Below are 22,392 nucleotides of genomic sequence, written 5' to 3' on the forward strand. Positions count from 1 at the left end.
GAGAGAGAGAGAGAGAGAGAGAGAGAGAGAGAGAGAGAGAGAGAGAGCCCTGCTGGCTTCCACGGACGGGGGAGTTCCGCTGCAATTGATTTTCCCCATTGTATCGAATTCTTTGCACATCACGCGAGTACAGGACGCTTCAACCCTGTTACAAGACATTCGCGTTGCGTCAGGATTATAAATTATTAGACAGGTGGTTTTTTTTTTACTAGTAGAATAATTTTGTTACCAATTACCTAGATTGCATTACGACACGAGAGACTTCTCTCAGTACCAAGAGACCAGGAAACAAAAGGCGCGGAATCTTTTGTGGCGGGGATCAGTCGATGGATCCTGTGCGGTATCATCTCGTGAAAGGGCGAGTGCAACGAGCGTCTTAGGTGGCGGACAACGGAGATTAATTAAATACGACGTCTCGTAGGCGAGAATTAACAATTTCACCGGGGGCTTCTTGTTAGAACGCGTCTCGCGAGGCTTTTGTAGCTGTCAATCGGCGCAAGAACTGTGAATGAAGATGAACAAGAGATAATACCATCCGAAGGGCCGCTTCTGGCAACGACTGTGCGTTGCTGCTCCTTTTTGTGACGGACTCGAGCATGCACGCGACGATGCCAACGAGCTTCGGTCGCGTTCCGCGCGTGATATCGCGACATTAAAAATCAGCAGCAAAAAGAGAGAGAAAAAGAAACTGGCGCACCTTCTGATGCATCGGGGTGGTAACAGCTGTTGAAGCAGCTGCCACGTGGCGAGCAGACACCTATGATTGTCGGATCGTGTTCGAAATTTTTTCGTCTCCTGTTTACAATCGATACCCTCTTTCCGCGCGTATTACCGAACGCGATTTCTCGTTTCAATTTCCCTTTTGATTTTCCTGCATATTCCAGTGGCTATTTAAAAAAAAATGTGGTGCCACGAGCAGGTTGAACGGAGATCGTGTCCAGTAAAATTTGCCAAGTGAGGTAAACCTTACAAAGACAGACCGGTACGTCTGACCCGATACAAGGTACAATTTTACTTCCAGCAAGACAGAGACACCGCTGTCCTCGGTTTAATAAAGGATATCAGGATGTTAGAAAGATGCCATGGCTCGGTATCACATATTTCTTGATACATTAACATTTTTTTTTTCTTTTTCATGCATATCATTTTCATTAACAAACTATATTTGCTCGTTACTTTACGAGAGGCTAAGATAGTAAGCCTGAGAGCGGAAAACTGGTCGCGATAACCATTTTTCATTCGTTATCTTCATCGAGCGTTGTACGGTAGGGACATTACGTGCCCAATCCGTTGACGGGAGCAACCAATAATTTCGTCCGTGAGCAGTGTCAAAAATTGGCCCCGCGCTGTTTTGGAATTCATGGTTTCAATTGCTTAATTGGCTATCAGGTACAAGGTTAATTTACTTTTGATGTTCCCTCGGCCGATTACGATATCGTTGGACGAGCACGCTCGCGCCACTGTCGATTAATGGTAATTCCTCTTTATCGTCGTGCAAGCATGTTATTGAGAAACGAGTATGTATCTCTGCGAGCGAAACAGTATCAAGATTAGTCCGCGCACTGGGCATATACGGTTGTACGATAATACGATAAAGAACAAACTGTTCGAGAGTGTACGTATAACCATCGCGTTATCCGGTCGGCAGGTGATTCGACGGAATCGGTTGGCCAAACCACGATTACCCTTTCTTTTTTTTTCCATTACCTGTCACAACGGTCTGCTTCCTTTAGGGTTGCATTCGAACGTGTCGGAAAATAAAGACGGAGTGTCGATCTATGTCTACTAGAAACCACAGACGAACAGATTTACTCTAAGAGTAACGTAGAAAAATACGTAATTCGATAGTCACCCTTTGTTTTGAAATGTAAACGTATTTTACTCAAAGAAACAGCCAATAAATTAATTTGCCTTTATTGCACATTTTCCTTTACAAGAAAAGCGCAACTCTTTCCATGAAGCGAGCACGAATAGTCAGATTGAATATTTATTTAATTAATCGGGTGCTCGGTCACAAGATCGCACGACAATCGCGGTTAATATTTACAACGTGCACTCGTAATCTTTTCAATACGTGTTGCGTTTATTCATGAAAAATGCCAAGCAACCGGGTTAATAAAAAGAACAATGCAAGTAATACATACTTCTGACCGAGCTCACGCAATCGTGTGACCGAAACGTCGATTAATTAACGCCCGAATAATTATGCAACTTATCGACGCTTTTATCACAAAGTTGCGTGACTCTTTTCCGGAACGTATGCAATATTAATTTTCGCCGGCATTAAAACATTAATTTTATTCATACAGGGATACGTGGCTTTTTTCGAAAATGTATCCATATATCAACAAAATTACCATATATTTTCGAAGATGGTCGTGCAATCTTGCGAATGAAACATCGATTAATAAAACACTTACTCAATTTACGAGATTGAAACGTTGACGGAGAACAAAATTAAAATTCTACCGTCCACCGGTCTTATGGTTTTGATTTCGAATAACAAATTACGCCCGCGAGCATGTTCGCGGTGGAGACACATTAATCAAAAATCACTGTTACCCAAGCTGTTAGATTGAAAAAAAAAAAAAAAAAAAAACGAGTCCACAGCTTTTAGAGGGTTGAAATCCAGGTTCTTCCGCAGCTTCCCCCATCTCTGAGTTTCAAGAGCAGTTTCACGCACGGTTTACCAAAGTCGTCCAAAGAAACTCGCAAGTGTCGGTGTCTTCGCCGCCGTGGATCCATCCCTTTCTCAGTCAGGACGTCGAGAGAGACTGGAGGGATCCACGGGGGAGGTAGAGGGAGTCCCGCGACCAGATTTGAAAAGGTACCGTGCGTCGATCCTGTTAAACTTTTAGAGATGAGAAAACAATGGGGGTAAATGCTGTTTCGACAGGGGAGAAAAGAACCAGGGTGCGTTAATCTCTCTCTCTGGTAACCGGCACCCCCCTGCTCCTTTTCTCGTCCCCGACGTTTCTTCTTGCTGCGGTCGTCTCTGTCGCTCGTTGCAGAGGGAGGAGGCGAAGGGTCTGACATCCGACAATGGGCATCGAGGAAGTCGAAGTCGGGGATCTACCCGGAGAGCAAAGAAGGATGGCAGAGAACAGAGAGCTGGAGAGAGAGGACGAGCTTTCGGATGGGTGCAAGAGTGACGGAGAGGGCGAGAGCCGCGCTGTGGAAAGGCAGCGTCGCTCCTAAGCCCAATTAGCAATTTAAGGCAATAAGCGGGCGTGCACTCCCTTGGTTACGTTCCTGCTTTCGGTATACTCGACATTATTTCGGAAGGGAGACGATTCTCCCACCCCCCTACACACCCGTGCATCCCCTTGGTGCTCTTCCTTCTCCATCTCCACCTTTGCATCGGTGAATCACATAAACATCGCGGACGCACCAAGCGTGGGTAGACAAATGCGAAGTGCATATATTCGGACGGGGGTTGGAAACGGGACCGTTCGTTCTTTTTCGGAAGTGCTCATACCACATTCACCCAGACGCTCTTAAATATTGAACTAACCCTCTACGGGCGAAATTTCTTGCCGCTTCTAGACAAATTGATGCGGTCCCGTGACAGGGACAGAGACCAACGAGTTATGGGAATTTCACGCTTCGAATGATCGGCTGTGTCATAACTCCGTTAAGAGACGAAAAATGGGATTATCGTTTCCTTGGATTAATAGATAAAAGTATCACGTTTAAGACACAGTCGGTCCCATCATTTAATTTAGACAAACTCTTTCAATGAACGTAGAGGGTACGAATACTTACGGGACTGACTGTATATACAACGATTTTTCGATAACAAAAGTTTTCCCCGAAAAAAAAATGACGAAATTCACCCTCGGCATGTTCTGACGAGTATACACCTACATTTAACTTATTCCAAGTGTCCCGAGAATTTGCTATCAGCAGGAAAGAAAAAGGTAAAAAGTTCTCAATTCGCGGAGCATAAAGATACTTAAAAAGTAAGCACATCAGAATGACTTCATCCGACCGCTGGGAGGTTAACTTCGACACGCGTCGGGATGAATTTCAATGCGCCGAGAAAAGATGGTACTGCTCTTTTAATAAGTCTCTATTGGGTTTACGTTTAATCGCTGTATATACGAGGAGAACAGCGGCCAGACGAACGCGAAATGCATTCTTAACTCGTCCCCCTTCCCTCCCCAATCCTTCTTTTCCTCCACCGTACAATGGTAGGGCTCGCCGAGCGGATGAGCGAAGGAATGGTACACGCGGAGGGTGATAAATAAGAGAGAATGAGAGTTTATGGCGATGCTACCCTAACGCCAGAGACTTCTTCCTTTCCCCGGCATTCGCGAATTATGCGTCATGCCGATGTGAATGCATTCAAATTGACACGATACCGGAAGGAAGACAAAATTGCGACGACGAATCCCTAACGCAGTGGTTCTTAACCTTTTCAAGCTCTCACAAAGACGATTCTCGGTCCTCTCGAGCCGGCAAGGACGATTTACGGAGGTGAAAGCCTCGCCACAGGTCCTAATCTTGAATCAGTATAAAAACAATAATTCAATGGTAAATATACATGTTTCGAGAATTTTTACAAGAACCGATAATCAAACTCGTATAAAATTAACGTATCGTTAATGTAACATTTCTCGAAACTCTTGCTACACAATATACATACAACTAAATATTCGTCGTGATAATTTCCAGTAAAAGCTGTAGTAAATTATTCCTCAGATGACAAATATTCGCGGTCTAGCGGCTAAGTATCACTGCCCTAACGTCGGGGGAAGAGACAAATTTACGAAAGCTGCTCGACGCTCCATTCTTTTCACGATGAGCAGCGGGATTCACCGTGGCGATTACTAAACAATGACGCAAAACGTGCGTCGCTAGTCGAGCGTGACACGACGCGATTTTACGAGCAGCGTTTCTTGGCTCGACGTTTTCTACGAGTACCAAAAGTGGTCACAACTCTTACCTGAATAAAAATTTCAGATAATGAATAAAGAAGAAGTGGAAGTGGCTTCTTGCATTAAAGAGAAGTATATGTAAATTATGAAGCGAACAAATGAGGTTTGGGCTCCAATACATCGATTCTCTATCATCTCCTTGTCGAACGTTACTAGTCGACTCGTGGAACCCAAACAGTGCCAAATTTGAATCGAGGTTCAAGGTTCATCGAATCATTACGATCAAGACGAGAGCATCTTGTGAGAAGATACTGTAATGTGAAAAGAAGAAAATGAGGGAAAGCTCGGCTTTGTACTAGGGCGTGCACGCACCACTGCCAGAAACATGCACCCTACCCCTTTTAATGCCCAGGAATGGAACAGAGGTGGCGACGATACGATTTTTAGGGTAACGGCGTTTTATGGTTTCCGTCAAGAAATTTCATCCCCTCTGTAGCCTTATCGGGCATTACTCCGCTGCTTCTGGGAGGTCTGCCAACTTGACACGAAATTTATAGCTCTCGTACAAATGTTATGACGATGTCTCGAATAACCGCCGAGTAATCGTGCGACACGAATGTGCTTATGGTTCTTTAGATGACTGGTTCTATTTCTATCGATACCCCAGCACAATTAAAATAATCTTCAAGTCTTGGATGATACTTAACTCACACCCAATCTTCGAAATTCCACACAGCCATCGTTTCCTAAGTAGTAATTAATTCCGCGGTGTTGCAGGCTTGAGGTTCAATAAATTATTTCGATTATATTGCTTGCAAGCCTCGGTAGTTTCCAAGAAATTTTATCAGCAAAGAAAAGAAAGACTGCGAGCTTCCCAGACCTCACGCAACGCTTGTTGGGAACGCATAAAAGAATAATACACCGCGTTCTATGCGCAGTCCTGATAATGGTTGCGTTCAACAACTCACGGACCCACCGCATCGAACGTCACCTGAATTACTCATGATTTGTTCGTAGGACGTCTCACACGGACGCCATACCACGACTGGCTGCAGCAGGTTCGCATGCTTGATGATCAATAACAAGAATGTCTCGCTCTCCGTCAACGAGACGCACGTAAGAATTATCCATTGGAAGAAAACCATAGACGGTTCGATTTAAGCATACGTAAACGAAAATGAAAGAAAAGAAACAGATAGATAGATGTATCGATAAACAGCATAGAGATTCGGATTCGTTTCCATCATCGCGACAAATACCCTTGGACGTCGTCCAGGCCCGCGAATCCGTTTTAATTGATAATCGATTTTCATCCCGAGGAAAATATCCGCGTCTTGACGAGCGTCGTGTCGGCAATTTTTATTTGGACGCGCGAGGCGTAGCCCTGATTGGCTGATGAAAGGCACGGAAGTATCGGTCTGTGCACAAGGATCGATAAAAAGAGTTGCAGCCGAGGCAAGCCCGGGGTAAACGCCCAGGGCCAGTGGGAGTACATTCAGGATCACGAGTGGTCTTCCATCAGATTAATGAATCGCAAAGTGCATTCATGCACGTCATATGCATTTGTTGATAAAAGTCAGCCGGACCTGGGCGCACGCGAATTTAATAATCCCCGCCGCCGAACGAGACAAGCCGTCGTCGACGTAAAACCGGGAACGAGAGGCGGTCCTCCGCAACGCAAACATTTCTCAAGTCCGACAGAACGGTACTCCGACGAAGAATGGGCAGGGCTTAAGCATCGATTCCATGCCGCGACGAATCGAAAAGGGATTATCCAGGTACGAGGCGCGTAACAGCTTCTCGTTTGCGAACCGTGGAACGTTTCGCGGAACACGTCAGGTGTCACAGAAATGATACGAGAACGAGCTCGTTTCTTCAAAACTGGAAATCCATCAAAGTTCCACGTATATCTATATTCCCTATCTATTTTTTATTTTTATTTACCTTCGGTCTAGTCGTCCCCTATTTATATCTATCTCCATATTCTACCTCATTAGCAACGAGTCATTACTTTTCATGCCGCGCGATCTAAAAGCAGGTTCGACTCTCGGTCTAAAGAGGAAGAGTCATCGATAGCAACACCGAGGGGATGAAAGCTGGTCAGCTTGGTATTTTTACTGGGTTTTTCAGGGCAATCGATGATTCATTGTTCACCCCTAGAGTATGATTACCGGAGACTATTTCTGTAGGGTCTGGAAACTTTATTTCTGAATTCCAACGGTTGCATTGCGTTTCGTATTTCGAAACTGATATTCGAGATCACGTAGTTCGCGAAACTGGTTAATAAAATAATAATGCTATGGAATATAAATATCAGTAGAAGTTAGCGGTTCAAAGTGGGGATAGTAACCCATTTTTACTCTCCGAAGCTGAAGTAGAGTACGCTAACGCGTTTCGAGGAATCGCTCGGTAGTCCGAGCCGCGGGGATAACCTTGACCCAGGTACAAAGAGGATCGTCGCGCAGGAAGAAGCCAAGTTTCGATGGAGGACGAAACCCGAGCGGAACAATCGCGGAAGAGTTTCCCCGAAGGTGCCAGGGAGAAAAAGCAAAGTAAGGATCGATGGTGGCTGCAACCGCGATGCTGAGGGTAAATGGCACGGTGCTGGCAATAGCGAGGGTGAGGTCTGCGAGGAGGATAACCTTGACCCGGGGATGAACGACCCTCTCCCACGTAGCACGTGGCGCCCCTTTCGTCGCTTCTCCATCCCTATTCTGGACTTCCACGAGACTTCCATGCCAACCCTCTTACTCGTCCAACGCCGCTACCACCACCACCACCATCACCATCACCACCACCACCACCACCACCACCACCCCTGGCAGTATACCCACCCCGTACGACGACTCCGTCGGAGTCGTGGCGATTCCTCCCTCCTCGCACCCCCCTACAACCCCTTCCGCGCTCTATCCGTTGAATCCACCAGCACCCTTCCGCCTCTTCTTCACCTTTCGACCGTACCCTCGAAAGCTCGCATCTCTCTTTCCCTTTTGCCGCGAGACCGTTTCTGCTTTCTCTTTCTACGCACTCTCGCTCTCTGTGCAAACTTATCGCGAGCAGGGTCGCGCTCGCTGGGCATTGCCATCCAGGCCTTCGCCATCCCCTCTCGCCCCCTCCGCGTCCTGCTACCCTCGTCTATCACCTCTCCCTCATTTTTCTTCTTCGTTTTTTGCCCTCTTCTCCTTTTTTATCTCCACCTCCAGCCTTGCGTATTTTCCAACGACAGGGGCCGAAGGGCGAGGGGTTGCTCCACCGAGAGGGAAATTTCAAGGCCAGGGTACGAGCCCCGGGGAAAGCAACACTCTGCACCTGGGCTGGGGTTGTTCGATTCGCGAATCGATCTCGAATCGACGCCACCGGAATCGATTCCCTTCAAATTCGTTCGTAACAAGTGTTTCATTTAGCATCATTTCTTATTAACACTGTCAAAATACAAAATGGACAGTAGCATACGCATTAACCACACGTAAGGTTTGTTATTGTCATTTAATTCAAACAAATATCTTCGATAGACATACAGGATGTGAATACTTATGAGACTGACTGTATAGCTGGATGTTGTCTATTATTTTTTGCTTCTCATTCGAGATATTTATCCAGATAATAATCTTGGAACAACTCATTTTTGCACCGTTTAGCCAGCGAAATCTTACGGGTTCGCCAGTGTTCGAGGGTTGCGTGCCAATCGATGGGGGTAGGCTCGGTGAACAAGCGATTACCAGGGACGGTCGAGCGAAATTTTTTTTTTTTTTTCCAGGAGAAGTTGAACACATCGAGCCATGGAGAGCGGATACTTTGGCGGAGCTCACACGTTTCCGTAACACAGCCCCGTGGCACACGTAACGCGCGGGGTTTGCAAAGAGACTGACGAAGCAGCGGCGAAAGGGCGCTTTTTTCTGGCACGATCGTCGCTTCGGGGAAATGAAAGGAAACAGTTCGTTGAATCACAGTTATTTCGAGGAGATTACATCGTCGGAACTTTCATGGTTTTCGGTGTTTCGACTCCGCGAACGCATCTCCCGCGCGATCTCTCCGCAGCTCTATTATCCGCTTTACACGCGATATTTGCAAACTTCCATGCGAGATCGATCGCGAGTATCGACTTGCTCGCCATCTATTTTCCTGGTGGTCTCGACGAATAAGGGAAATGTTATGGTACTGTTTACGAGGGAAGAAGTATTTATTATAAAAATATAAAAACAGTTTTCATTTATATTTTGGAAATAAATTATTTCGTTCGTATCCAAAGAACACCATAAAAATTCTTTGTTAGTTACGATTCTGACTTTATTATTGTAGTATCCGATGAAAGTAACAAAAAAAATTTCGCGTCGCACTTTTGGCCCGGGCTGTACTTAAATACTCGAAAAAAAGTGAATCGAACGAGAAGGGCTCACCGGATGGCTACATTTAGGCTCAAAGGGAGATGATAGCGAAGAGGCCACGATTGAAAGAATTTGTTTGCCCTGCCATAATAAAAGAGGACTTCATTTTGAAAGACACGCCTGGTGCTTCCTCCCACGGCCCTTCTGGGCTTTTTATCCTGTCACAGTCACGCAAATACCGGTTGTATCCTCCACGGCTCTTAACTCGACCAATGATCGTGTACATGTGCACCAAAACAACATGTCGAAGTAACGAGACGATCCGCTCTGTAATCGAGCGACGTGATTGGAATCGAAGTTGACTACGCACGAGTCGCTCGTAACTTTCGGCCGGGCGCCTCGTTTCTTTACACATGTCGTGAAAGTGATTACGTTATTTTTCATCGATCGGTAACGTCGATTGCAACCGTGACAGGCCATTTAACATGCCTTCTCAACGTTTTCGTCCAGCTGTTCGCGATCATCGGCGAAATTACAGGAAAAAATGATAATCTGATTCGGAGATGGGCACCATGAATATTTTAGGAGATATTTATAATGAAACATTCATTTGCTAATATCAAAACCATTATTCAATTTAGTCGAACTTCTTCAATAGACGCAGAGGATACGAATATTCATAGGATTGACTGTATATGAACAAATAAAGCTAACTATCGAGGTAAGAATTTTGCCCGTCCCTGCCGCTAGAAACAAACTAGCGAAATGGTTGCGATGGGAACAGATGGGAAGCGGTGGAGGGCGATCGTAGCTCGGCCAGTTTCGAAAAATGCTGCCTGGTGTAGACCAGATCGTCGGATGCCATGTCTCGCGATCGATTAATAAAAATCGCGAACCGTATCTTTTCCTATTCCTGGAATAATCCCGGTACAGCTAGCAATCTTACCTCGATCAACCATAATGTCGGTCGGCGTTGGTTAAAGCAAACTGAGGGCACATAAAAGATAGAGTAGGCGCGAGAGGTCATCGTTCACCATTCTATCTCTCGAAAATTGTTGCTCAGAACCCATAGCCCATCGTTTTCCGCGTCTCTTTTCGACTAGTCCGTTTAACCCATCGACAGGCTCGATTTCGATGCTTCCGAGTGTTTGATTTGCTTGAATGTTTGATTAAAGGGTTACGCTACGGTAAGTAGAATATGGACATACGAAGGCAGACCGAAACGTCTGACCCAATACGACCTGCAATTCCTTCCAAGACAGACTCAACACATTTGCGACCGCTGACGTGAATTCACATCGATTCTGATTCTATTCCTGATTATAAAAAACATTACGAAAATCTTTTCAGTTAATGTAATACTTTGCTGCTTTTGGTTCACCTTGATATTATCTTCGTCAACGTGTCTGCGTCTGCGAAACTACCGCGGCGGGACGCAATGTGTAATTTTACGAGTGACATTCGAGAAAGGAAATTTTTTAAATCGCTCGACGGAATCTGTCAATGGGTTAATCGAACAGAGTCACGCGACCATGCTTGTTCACGATGATTCAAGGGCGAAAGAACTCCCAAGCATTCCTTACCTGGAACAAAGAAGAAACGAGGAATCGTTAGTCAATATCGTTGCTGGTACTATCGGTGGTTTGAATAATGAACATGTTATTTATTTGGTTTGCGAGTATAATTTTACTCGAAACACTTTTTCGAACTGTTCCAAAGCGTAATTGAACTATGTTGTTTGTTTTTATTAAAGTGCACGATTATTTATACTCGTATTGCACTCGTTTGTTTTTTAGTCTTTTATAAACGTGACTTACGAATTGAAAATTTCGTCGAGACCGAAGGGTTAAATGATGTAAAGGCTTGTAATTGTTGTTCGTTTGGACGAGAATGGATAACGCTGGCCAGTCTATGATTGTTTCAACTGTGTAAAGCCTCTTAAGATAGACGGAGCCGAAGGAACGCGAGAGTGCACCATTCGGATTACCGGCCGGTACGTCGGAACCGACCGAACGCGGATCGATTCGGCGAGACTACGAAAGTTAGTGCTACCTAAAGTGATTACACGGCTGCCCGATTCGCGCCTACGAAAATTGACGGCGTGTACACTGATAACGAAGATGGGTCCGTCATTTCGTGCCAGTCCGCGCGCGGTCTGTCTGGGCTTTCACTTCTTCCTTTCCCTCGGTGAAAATATTTTCGCGCGGTTCGACCGTTCGTGATCGATAATAAAAGGCCACCGCAGCGGCCGACGATCACGATTTTTCGCGATCGACAATTTCCGCTCGAGCTCTTTGCGCCAAACGTTTGCCATTTGTTGTTTGAAACAGACAGCAATCCAATCGTGTTGCTCGACTTGGATCGCGATCGATATTTTCTTAACGGTAAAAGAGGATTAACAAAGAAGTTAATTTATTCCGAGTATCGGAAAGTAGTTGGTTTGATTTAAATTGAGAGTGACTCGATTCGAGCCACGGGATCCTGATTTAGGCAAGTACATCCGGCATGAAATGTTTAGTTTCGTTCTTGAACGAGCGACAGGAATTCGATAACCCAAAATTCGGAGGATATTTGTAGCGAGCAAAGGGCAGTTCAGGTTAACTCTTAGAGGGACACATAAAAATATTGATTTGAATTTCTGCGTATTTAAAAGGAAATTTTCCGCCCTCGAATACGATATTGTAGATGGTGAATTGTTAGCGTACAACAGCCGCTGTTAGGCGACATTTAAAGGCGACATTACCATACTCTTAGCCGACCCGAGCGTTCTCAGAAAGTCGAAATATTGGAATATCTGTATTGAAATCGAGTGTAAAAGAATGCCACCGATAATCCAGCTCGGTTTCAAGCGATTCGATTAATATGCATACTCTTAGAATAAATTACCTTAAACGCGATTAATTATCCGCGAAAGAAATGTCAGCCGTTTATCGGCGCCCGAAAACGTTCTGTTCCAACGTCTAACGCGAATATTAACGAAGGAATGTCTAATCTGATCGGCCGATATAAGTCGTCCGCTGAAATCTGGGTCAAAAGTGAACGTCAAATCGACGTATCCCATTAGAACAGACCACAGCCAAAGGGTAGGCGACATACGCTAAATATATCTCCGTCGAATCTGGGTCCTTTGATTTCCGAACTTCCCAAATTTGTCGAACACGTGCATAATGCACAAGTTATAGTGACATAGATACGGAACTGACTGCGATCGGATTTAACCGTGTCCCGACAACGAGATCGTTAAATATTTGTCAACCTTTAACCGAGAGAACGATGAATCTCCTCGTGCCCTAATTCTGCATTTAAATTCGTTAAATGTGTCGTTCCATTTTACCTCTTATGTTAATCCAATTGGATACACCTCAATTCCTCCTTATCAGAAATTAACTGTACAACGACCGGGACGTTTGCGCGACAGCACGGATCGAAAGTTAGGCGAGATCTGGGTTGCCCGATGGAAAAAAGGATCGGGAGAGGAATTTTTTTGAAGCGTAGGAAAGTTTGTTCACCCTATGGTTATCTGGTGATAAGATATCGGTAGACGAACGCAGCTTTTCAGAGCTTGGATCGTTAATAATGAAAAAGTTGGACGAAGAGGGAATTTCTGGGGGACATCGTTATACTATTATTCGATAGCTGTAGGACAGAGACGCTTAAACTTTTGAACGGTAGTGTATCTCAAAAACCAGTTTACTAGCCTCGGTATCGTACCGAAGAAGACGATTTAGTTTAACGGAATTAAATCCGAATCTTGGGAATGGGAACGTATAAAATATGAAACTTGGCCTCGAAAGAAACCAATCGTTCGAATTAATATTTACCAGAGAGGAATCGACTTTTGAGTAAATTTATTTTCTAACGAGTACGGGAATCTCGAGGCCGTCGAGAGCCGACTGTAAGTCATCCACGAAAACCGTAGGGCCCCGAACAGCCGAAGAAAAGCACGTAGGCAGCTCGGGAACACGTATGATGCATGTCAAGTTATACGGTCGAGACGAAGCGTCAGCGTCTGGGAAGAGCAAGGCCTGCTTCCAGGAAAGCCACGGGTCTGCGGTCAAATTATTTATGGCGATGCGAAATTAAAGAGTTTCGCCCCGTTTGAAAAGGAGCGCCGATCCGGGCCCCGACGACGCCGATTTACGTCCTTGGCCCGTCGGCTGGTCGGTCGGCGAGAGTCAGCCCGATCGACTCTTCTTACATCCTGCTCGAATTGGGAACACAGGATCCCGCGAGCTATGATAGATGAACCGAAGGTAGAACCCAGAAATACCATCTGCAGCTTCCCTCTTAGCCCTTTGTAGATCCGTGTGACTTCCAAGTCTGATTTCGTCTTTTCGACGACCGCGCCGCCATTCTGCCTTCAAAGACCGGCTATGACTACCGGGATGTTTGTTAATTAAAATTTCACGAGCCAGGATGGATAAACGTGTCTCTTCAACTGTTTTTTTTTTTTTTTTTTGTTATTTCAAATCCAATAACTCGTCTGCGAAGAGAAAATTGTTTGCTTTGAGTCTTAAGAACGATGCATAAAAAAAAAACGTCAAATTTAGTGTCACGTACTTGTGTGTTTTTAAGACATTGATGCCATCGACAGTGGTTCGTCGGACAACCATGAAATTCGGAACAACGATTTCTATCTAAAAATGTACGACATCCACGGTATTACATTTTTGGACAAATTCTGTGCCTATGAATACGTGTGAACACACGTACACGTTAGCCTTAATTTTGGTTCGTATCTCAAGAGCACTTTATCAGAAAATGATAAAACGCGATGTGGTGACTTCGACACACGAGGCATCGATCCTCTATTAAATTTCTGAGAAAATTTTGGAGGGGATGATATCGACACAGTGGATGTCACGTTTCGTTCTATAACAACAATTGCGTCCATTCTTTCCCGTGATCTGGTACATTTGATAGCAGGATTCGAGCGTCGAAAGCGAGAAAATCCGCGACCAAGCCGCCAGCAGGAAAGTTCGGCGACAAAGCAGCCAGGCTTTTTTCGAATCCCGTAGGGGGACATCGATCGAGGGACACTTTAGGCGATTGGAAAACAATCGATTTCGCGCCCGATCGCTGGAATCCGCCTCCTAACGAGTTCAGATATACACGGAGGGCCGTGTTTCTGTCCGAGTAGATGGTCGTCGTGTCGGTGGGTAGCTTCTGGCGAAATGAAAGGACGGATGAAGGCGCGAGCGAGAAGATCCGCAAGCCGCGAGTGGAAGAGAGACGTAGGGTGCCAGAGAGCAAGAGAGATGAGCCAGAGAGGAGGGAGCGTGGCCGCGAGAGAACGAAAGAGAATGTGCGAGCAAATTGAACGCTCCGGAGAGAAACAGAGACAGAGGGTAGCAGCAACCCCTTCTACTCTCATTCTACTCCCTCCGACCTTCTCCATCTCCTCCGCCGCTTCCTCTTTCTTCTCCTCTCTGTCGCCCCCCTGGCACCCGTCCCTTCCTTCTCACGGGCGGAAAGTAATCAATACTTTGGGAAGGTGCGGGGGCGAAGCACACGCCTGTAAGTCGCGGCGTCATAGGAGTTTCACGCGAATTTTACGCGAAACTACCGCCAAGGACCAGAGACCAACGACCAAGGACAAACGGCGACCGTCAACCATTTACCGCTACGGTTAACCATCTCTGGATGCTAAGAACCTTATCAAGAATAACGACCATCCACCGATGCTACCACTCTTTTTTTTTTTTTTTTCATGGAGATTAATCAGATATTCGATAAAATATAACAACGGAAAAAATCAATAACCGAGTGCTGTATTTAGACCTTGATCTCGAATGATACAATCGCGTAAGATTAGATAGACGTCCCGAGCGGATATCCGTTTTAATTTTTTATTATCCTCAAAACCAGGTGTGCTTTGCTGAAAAATAAATTCTCGAAATATCGACGGCACCGATAAGGGATACTAATTTCCCGGGTATTATGCATTCAGGGATATAAAAAAAAAAAAAATCGAGAGAATCCAATCAAACGTAAAATAGAATTTTAAAAATTGGAGGGGATGGAATATATCCGACGCAAAATGCACGTCGAAAAAGTGCAAGATAAACGAGAACTGTTTCCAATTTCGCGATCTCTTCGCTTGTCCCTCCCCGCGCTCGACGTCGATCTCTTTTCATCCCAGTGGCACGACGCTGATTATAGTTTTAATCGAATTTAGGGAATGCGCGGCTATTTACCGCGAGGGAAAAAACGGCGACTCGGCGCCGTCGGTGGACCAGCCGGGAATTAATTAAACGTAGCCGCGCCAGTGCAGTCATTTCGCGACGCTACTGGAAACAGGAGTGAGGGCGAGTGCAACATCAACATATTCTACGAGAACGACGAACGACGACTCGCCGTCGCTCGTGCGACAAAAGCTTAAGTCCCGGTCGTGACACAATGCGCGGGACAGCGTCGTCTCCAGATTATGAAATTTAATTAAAATTTCGTACGGGCCCGACTCGCGCCTCGTGGCTTCCTCCGCTTCTTCTTCGCCCCTCGCACACACCAACGAACTATAACCCATACCGTAACTGTCCACTAATTGGCAATCCTTCTGAAGCATCTACGCGGTATACACGTTGCAATCGTAAACTTAAGGAAAGACAGGGTTTCAAAAAATCCTCTACAGCTTGCCCTGCGATACAAACATGGAAATTCATTTGTCAGCCATATTTGCTTACAGACTTGAATTTTTTTCCTCGTATTAATGTTACTTAATTTTTAGGGTTAACTTGGACTAAAATTAGTACGGAAAAAATAAACAAAAAATTCTACTAGTGTAATTTTCGAGGAAAATTGGCTTTTCCTCGCGTGCACAAATAAGGATATTCGCTCTAAACAATAGAAATTTTTAAATTTTGTGTCCCCAATCGTGGACGCCAGATCCGAAAGGGTGAAATAAATTTTCGGATAGATCTCCCTTTTCACGGTGCCAGAGGTCCGTGTCCCCCTCGTCGCGACAAAGTGGGGTTCCAGCGTGACGATACCATACTCAAACGCAGTCAGAGTGAAAATTAAGCGTAACTTTCGCCGTTTATTCTCGTCGAGGCGTGATAAGGGATCGTTAACACCGGAAGAAACCGCTGACACAGACTTCGCGAGCATCTTCGCGGATTCGTTTTGTCGTTCCGAGAACGAGGGCGATGACGAAAGGCGAAAGACTAGAAGAACGGACACGGGGGGCAACCGATTCTCCATTTTTCTTTTTTCTCCGTTCCGCGAGGTATATACAAGCTCTCGACATCCCACCGACGAAGACGAGGGAAGTGCAAAGAACTCCGAACAAGCTGACCAGAGAGAATTCCGCAAATTATCGCGGGGCCTAATGCGCTCAGCAGATGCATCTTCGCCAACGAAGGCACCAGTCGCAGAATAAACTTTGCACGTTTCACGATAACGGGGAGAGAGATCACCTTTAGTCTGGTGTAATTGAAGAAACGGGGGCTTGCTGGTGCGAGGGACCATTCAGTTTTTTAAATGAGGTAATGTATTAAGAAAGTTTTTATATAATATATAATATATAATTGTACTCGAGCAGTAGATAAGCAACGAATAAACCGATGCCTGCCTTTAATTCGGCAAGCAATATTCAACATCCATCGACGATTAGGAATTCTACGCAATTGATATATTTAAAAAATCTTCGATACGAAAAATAAATATTGTCAAGCGTCAAGAGAAGTGTAATGTAATGGTGGTTCGACTGGTATCACCTAGCATGCTAATGAACATGCATGGCGATGAAGGCTGGTTTGCAAATGGCGGCCGTCCACCCTATGGAAGGCGACAGCCATTTCTACGCTGCGCTATCTCAGTCTCAAATGGCTAGCTGCATCGTGAAAAAAATCGTATCACGTACAAACCGACCACGTTAATTAAGTTGCCGTCGAATCAGATTCATCGCTCCGTCTCGAGACATATGTGTTTCACATCAAAGTCTACGGCGTGACTTTGATGTTATTAATTTTATTGCCTTTATATTCTGCAAATTTTTGACATTTTTAACAGGATGTTCCTTCGTTGCGAATGAATATTAAATATAGCTAGTTTCTTTTGGAAATACAAGCAAATGCAAGAAACCATTCTTTCGATACGATACAATGGAAGAAGCGAACGAGAAGAGATGCCAAAAGATTCAGCGTGAACGCTTTGAAAATCCTTGTTTCGCAAGAGGGCCGGTGTTGCAACAATTCTATCAAAAGGTGAAATACATACGACGTTTCCGTGTGTAGTCGAGGTGGTGAAACTCAGGTAGAGAAAAGTATTAAGGAACTAATTCCAGAGCCTTCCTAGAAATCGGTCCAGGTCTTTCGAAACACAATCGAACCGACGCAGATGTAACCCTGACAGTACGGACAAGATATACCTGAACCTTTTGTCCGACATTTCCCAGAGAGGGATTTCCGACGCAGACAAATGAAAACTTTTGAAACCGTCCAATGTGAAACCTAAGAACCTATTTCCATTCTGTCGTTACTCCCAGATTTGGTTACCTGAGAAGGTATCAGGAACGCCCGAGGAAGCTTCTTTCCCGCATTTTCGACAATCGAGAATAGGGAATTCCGTAAATGTCCACGAAATTTTACAATTTTCAGAATTTGACTCTGTCGAAGAATAAACGACGACAAGTGTTCGTTTTATCTAGAGACATTTGAATTTTACCGCCAGTAACTCGTACGCGCAGACACCTACGTTACCGATGTGGAAAAGGTTTGATGTGCGTTTCCACCAAAAGATTGAGCCACACACAACGCCCCCGCGTGCGGCGCGGGCTCTCGATATATCGCTCGTTGCAGACTCAATCTGTCTTTTTATAACTTTCTTTTCCACGTAGATCGCAGTTTCCTCGATTGCACGCGTTCAAAGTTTCCACTAAAAAACAAACAATAGCCACTGGAAAAGTCCCAAAGCAGCGCTATAATGCGCCATTCGTCGAATGGAATTTTTTTTACTGTGCTCCATTTGCATTTTACTATAACAAACACTTTAAACGCTTTATATCGAATCATCTACGTTCTAATTACGTGGATATCAAACTGAATCCGACACTAGTGTTATATCTACGCGATTTCGGAGTTGTGCGTATTAAAAGAATTTTGGCATTGTCAGTTCCTTTTTATCGTACACAGATTAGATTATGTTTATTACATTCGATACGTTCGTGAGAGCGCCGTTACTTGCTCGGTTAATATGCTGTTATGATCGTACCGCGTGTATACTAATAGCAGCGGTATCAGAGCTCTGCATATCATTTATTCCCACACTCTTCTCAAATAAGTAGTTAAAGTGCATGACTTCTTTTCGAAGTTACTCGAGTGTTAACGGTGCTTTTAATTTTACCGAGGAGCTGGTTCACCCTTCACCCCTGTAATTCGAAGATACAGTGACATAATAGTCGTGCGTTAACCTCGGTGACTCTAGTGTTAAGCACGGTATCACGCCATCGAATTGTGGAATATTTCCGTCATCGACCGAAAATTTTCTCAATGTCCCAAGTGTTCGAAGTTCCTTGAACACGGAAAATTGGCATGGCAGTTAACGCGACGCGCTAACGAGGCCGGAAACTGTAGGAAGGAAGCGCGAGTAAGTCGGAAACAATAACGTCTCTCGCTCGCGCTAGTGTGCGTGGAAAGTTTTAAACTAGCTCGCAATCGCGTACTCGAATTCCACGTGTGTTCGAGAGTACACCGGCCCAGAGGGGAGAAAAAAAAAAAAAGAGAAAAGAATCCACGCAAGGCAACGTCGAGTCTCAATATCCGTGTTTACGTGTTTCGCATTCGTCGATACGAAGTTCGAGTTCCGCGTGTCTCTCCGTCGAATTCCGTTGCTGGCGATAAATTTCCGCCAAGTTCGACGTGAACTATCGCCATCGACGAGCAAAGAAGTCAGTTGCTCACCGTTTCGCGTTATTTTGCCATTAACGTTGCCAGAGGCAGCGTAACAAGCAAAGGAGACATCTTGCCTCGGGGCCTTAATTCAGAGAGGACCTTCTCCCACAGTTTGTGCTTCGAAAATTCATTTATTCGTGTCTAATGTAACTGAGTATTGACAAAATTGCTATCTAAGTGCAAAGGGAGTAGAATGTAAACGTAAAATATGAATGTAAAAAGATCGGAATGTGATTTTCTCGAGGAAGGCCTGAACGCTTACTATTTTCGAGTTTTCTCCGTGTCTAATATTTAGAATTGTAACTTTAACGTTATATTTCCACGATAAACGAATGTCCGCGCGCGTAATGACACGCGCATGCTCACAGCCGCTTCAAGTGCCCGCGTGGACATTTTTGTCGGCGACCTTTATCGCGTCGCCTTCCAATGAATCATTATTCCAAGACTGCTTTTCGGTCACTGTGGTTTTGGGAGCCAGCGTACGCGATTCTTTTCTTTCGGATCTTTCCAGTTTAATAATCTTAATTTTATGTGATTAATCCGAAGGTGACACAAGACGTGTGAGTCAAAACGGTGAAACAGCTTCTTCGAATCTGACGATTAGTCATCGGTTATTGGTTACATTGACGAGCATACTTTTGGTACTATAGCTTTAAAATTGTTTGCACTAAAGAAACAGCATATACATGTCAATGTTTCCTCAATTGTTAATCATTTAAATGATACATGTTTTTTGATAAACGAATACATATTTTGTACGTAAAAACGGAAGACATTCTGCGGGTAGAACAAAGCCTACGAACGATTTTATCTACGTCACACCATTGTCAAAACTTTAGCCCGAATGACCAACACACCGAAACCCCAATAAACCGTAATTGTTATTATGGCACGACAAATGCTCGAACGTATCACGCCACGTGTATTCAGAATTGGATAAAAGTCTTATCTAGATAATAATTCCTAGATAACATTCCTCGAACCATATATTCCTGTTTACGAAATTATAAAATTGAATAATTATTAGAGTTTGAATGACGGAATCTGAAATTATATTTATTTGTCTGTTATACGATTAAAATTTCTGTCCATCACCGAATGTATGAAATATGAATGAATATACGAACGAATATTGACAATCGGTTATAAAATCGCCACATTTTCGTACGCGGTATAAATACGAGCTCGTCAACGATGAATTTTCATTTTACGCCATGTTGACGCCGATCGCGCCTAATTTCGGGGACGGTCGCGAAGCTGTGCCACGTGTGCGGCGTCAAGGCCACGGCTAGCAAAGAAAAACAAAGCGGTATAGTTATACAACGCCCACCGGAAAGTCAAATAACAACAAACAAATTATTCGCAGAGGTCTATCGCGTGAAAGCACTTGTTCGATTCAACTTCGAAGGAAAGCAAACCGGAGCGCGTTGGGAGCTCGCCATTTTTCTATTTCCACGATGCCGGTCGAACAATTACGTTTATTATTCGTTATATTCGATAATTTGTTCCAAAGGTCTGGTATACTCGAGGATTTGATTTTACTATTCTGTTAGGAGCGATATTGGAGCAGCTGCTCCGATACGGAAGTATTTTCACGGGTAATACTAGCGCGCGTATTTATCGTCGATCAAACGTTCTAGAAAAACAAGTCGTTTAACGGGACGGTCATCTTCTAACGGCGTGGACTACTACTACAATATTGGGGGATATCGCGAAGTGAATCAGTTATTACGAAAGCACGAACTTTGATAGCGGCCGCGGCATGACACACTTAAATAAATTCTTTTCGTTGAAAAATCCGGTTTCTAAGAACACGGGGATCCACCGAGACAACAAAATTCTATCACGCGGTCGGCCAACAGGTTACGGAAGAGGAAAAGAAATCGTTTTATACCTGTCACGCGCGACAATGAAGCACACCGGAAGTCCACGTTCCGTGTTTAGTTAGTCGGTTGGATTACAATGTCTATTAAACACAAACGCTCCGAAACTTTACGTCCAAGACCTTCGCCATATGTTTCATAAATTAGAAGTATTAAACGCTAGTAACTCGATTGCTCGAGTACTAAAATAAAATATTACGTTAACGATTTTGTTAAATTTAGCGTATACAACCTACCATGCAAAATTCGATGCGAATGTGACTTTCTTCATTATTCTCTGAATATGACAAGCACTACAAGTTACGTACAACGTCCACAGAAACCAACACTGAAGAAAGACATTATTAACGAACCAATGGCACTTTCAAATTCGGAAATTCGATGAATATCCGTTCAGACGATCGTAAAACACACCGAAAGGTTCGATACTACGTAATTTAATTACCAACGCATTAAGATCGACTTGAAAATCTGATGTAACGACGGCAGAGAATCGAATAGACGAAAACGTTGGTCAGACACAATGTGTAATCCGCTCGGGGACGTACATGAGACCGTTAATAACTTGCCGCCTTTCAAAAGTCGCCTTTCCTCTGTACGTGTGCGCGCACGTCAAGTGTTTGTGGATGATCTGTTGACACGGGGAACCGTTACGGGTATTCTAATATTCGTTCATGTTTGTTATTGCCAACCTAGCTCCGAAAACGCGGTTACAACAGGCATCGTAAAGTTCCTAGAATACTTCACAGATTAAACGAATTCCTTCCAAGCCACGTTATCTCGATGTGGACCGATGTGCTCGTTTTCAAAAGCGGAAATAATTTTCCATCTAGTCGTTTCATGTCGCGGAATTTTCCAAAGGCGAACGCGTCTTCTTTCGCAGAGGTACAAAATTTATTTTGATGAAATCTCGAGGAATGCGAGAGATTCGTTGGAATTTTATATTTATCAGCGTCAGGTACGTTCAAGAATTGTATTACGTAGAAGCTGGATGGAAGGGCGAGGTTCACGGATGGGGGTGTATACAACCCTATTTCAATTAATGCTCCGTAATTGGATTTAAACACAAGGCGAACGACAAGGTGCTGTCATGTCCAAGAAGACGAATATATCGTATGTATTACGACTCGCATTGTATTGTAAGCAACGTGGCTGCATGTTTAAAAGAAACGTGAATTTACAAGAAGTCAGATTCGAATAATACAACACTGTACTTCGTCGACAGAGCGCTATTTTCATTTATATACTTTCTTCCTCGATCCTCGACGAGTGGTAGACAGATGATCGAAGAAATTTGTATCCCGTTAAAAGGTTTGTCCACTTCTGACTAGGTAAGTTACAAAGGGTAGATAGACGGATCGGAAAGTTCGAGACTGATGGGAAGACAGGCTCAGAAATTTCGATAGAACGTGGC

The 22,392-nt window shown here is 44.4% G+C and overlaps 1 protein-coding gene across 3 annotated transcripts in view; it reads right to left on the minus strand.

The window, feature by feature from the left end:
* The window catches only part of LOC128895395 (insulin-like growth factor 2 mRNA-binding protein 2), an 81,279-nt gene that overhangs the window by 25,472 nt on the left and 33,415 nt on the right, over window positions 1–22,392 (minus strand). Inside the window, exon 1 of one of the 3 annotated variants that reach the window (XM_054157948.1) lies at window positions 21,215–21,471. The exons of the other annotated variants lie outside the window; for them this stretch is intronic. Within the exon in view, the coding sequence (XP_054013923.1) occupies window positions 21,215–21,249 (35 nt within the window). The 5' untranslated portion in view covers window positions 21,250–21,471. Of the gene's footprint in view, window positions 1–21,214; window positions 21,472–22,392 lie in introns of those variants that run through there. 3 annotated transcript variants of the gene reach the window in all.

This window comes from Hylaeus anthracinus, unplaced genomic scaffold (genome assembly GCF_026225885.1).
Source record: "Hylaeus anthracinus isolate JK02 unplaced genomic scaffold, UHH_iyHylAnth1.0_haploid 5, whole genome shotgun sequence".
Taxonomy (NCBI): Eukaryota; Metazoa; Arthropoda; class Insecta; order Hymenoptera; family Colletidae; genus Hylaeus; species Hylaeus anthracinus.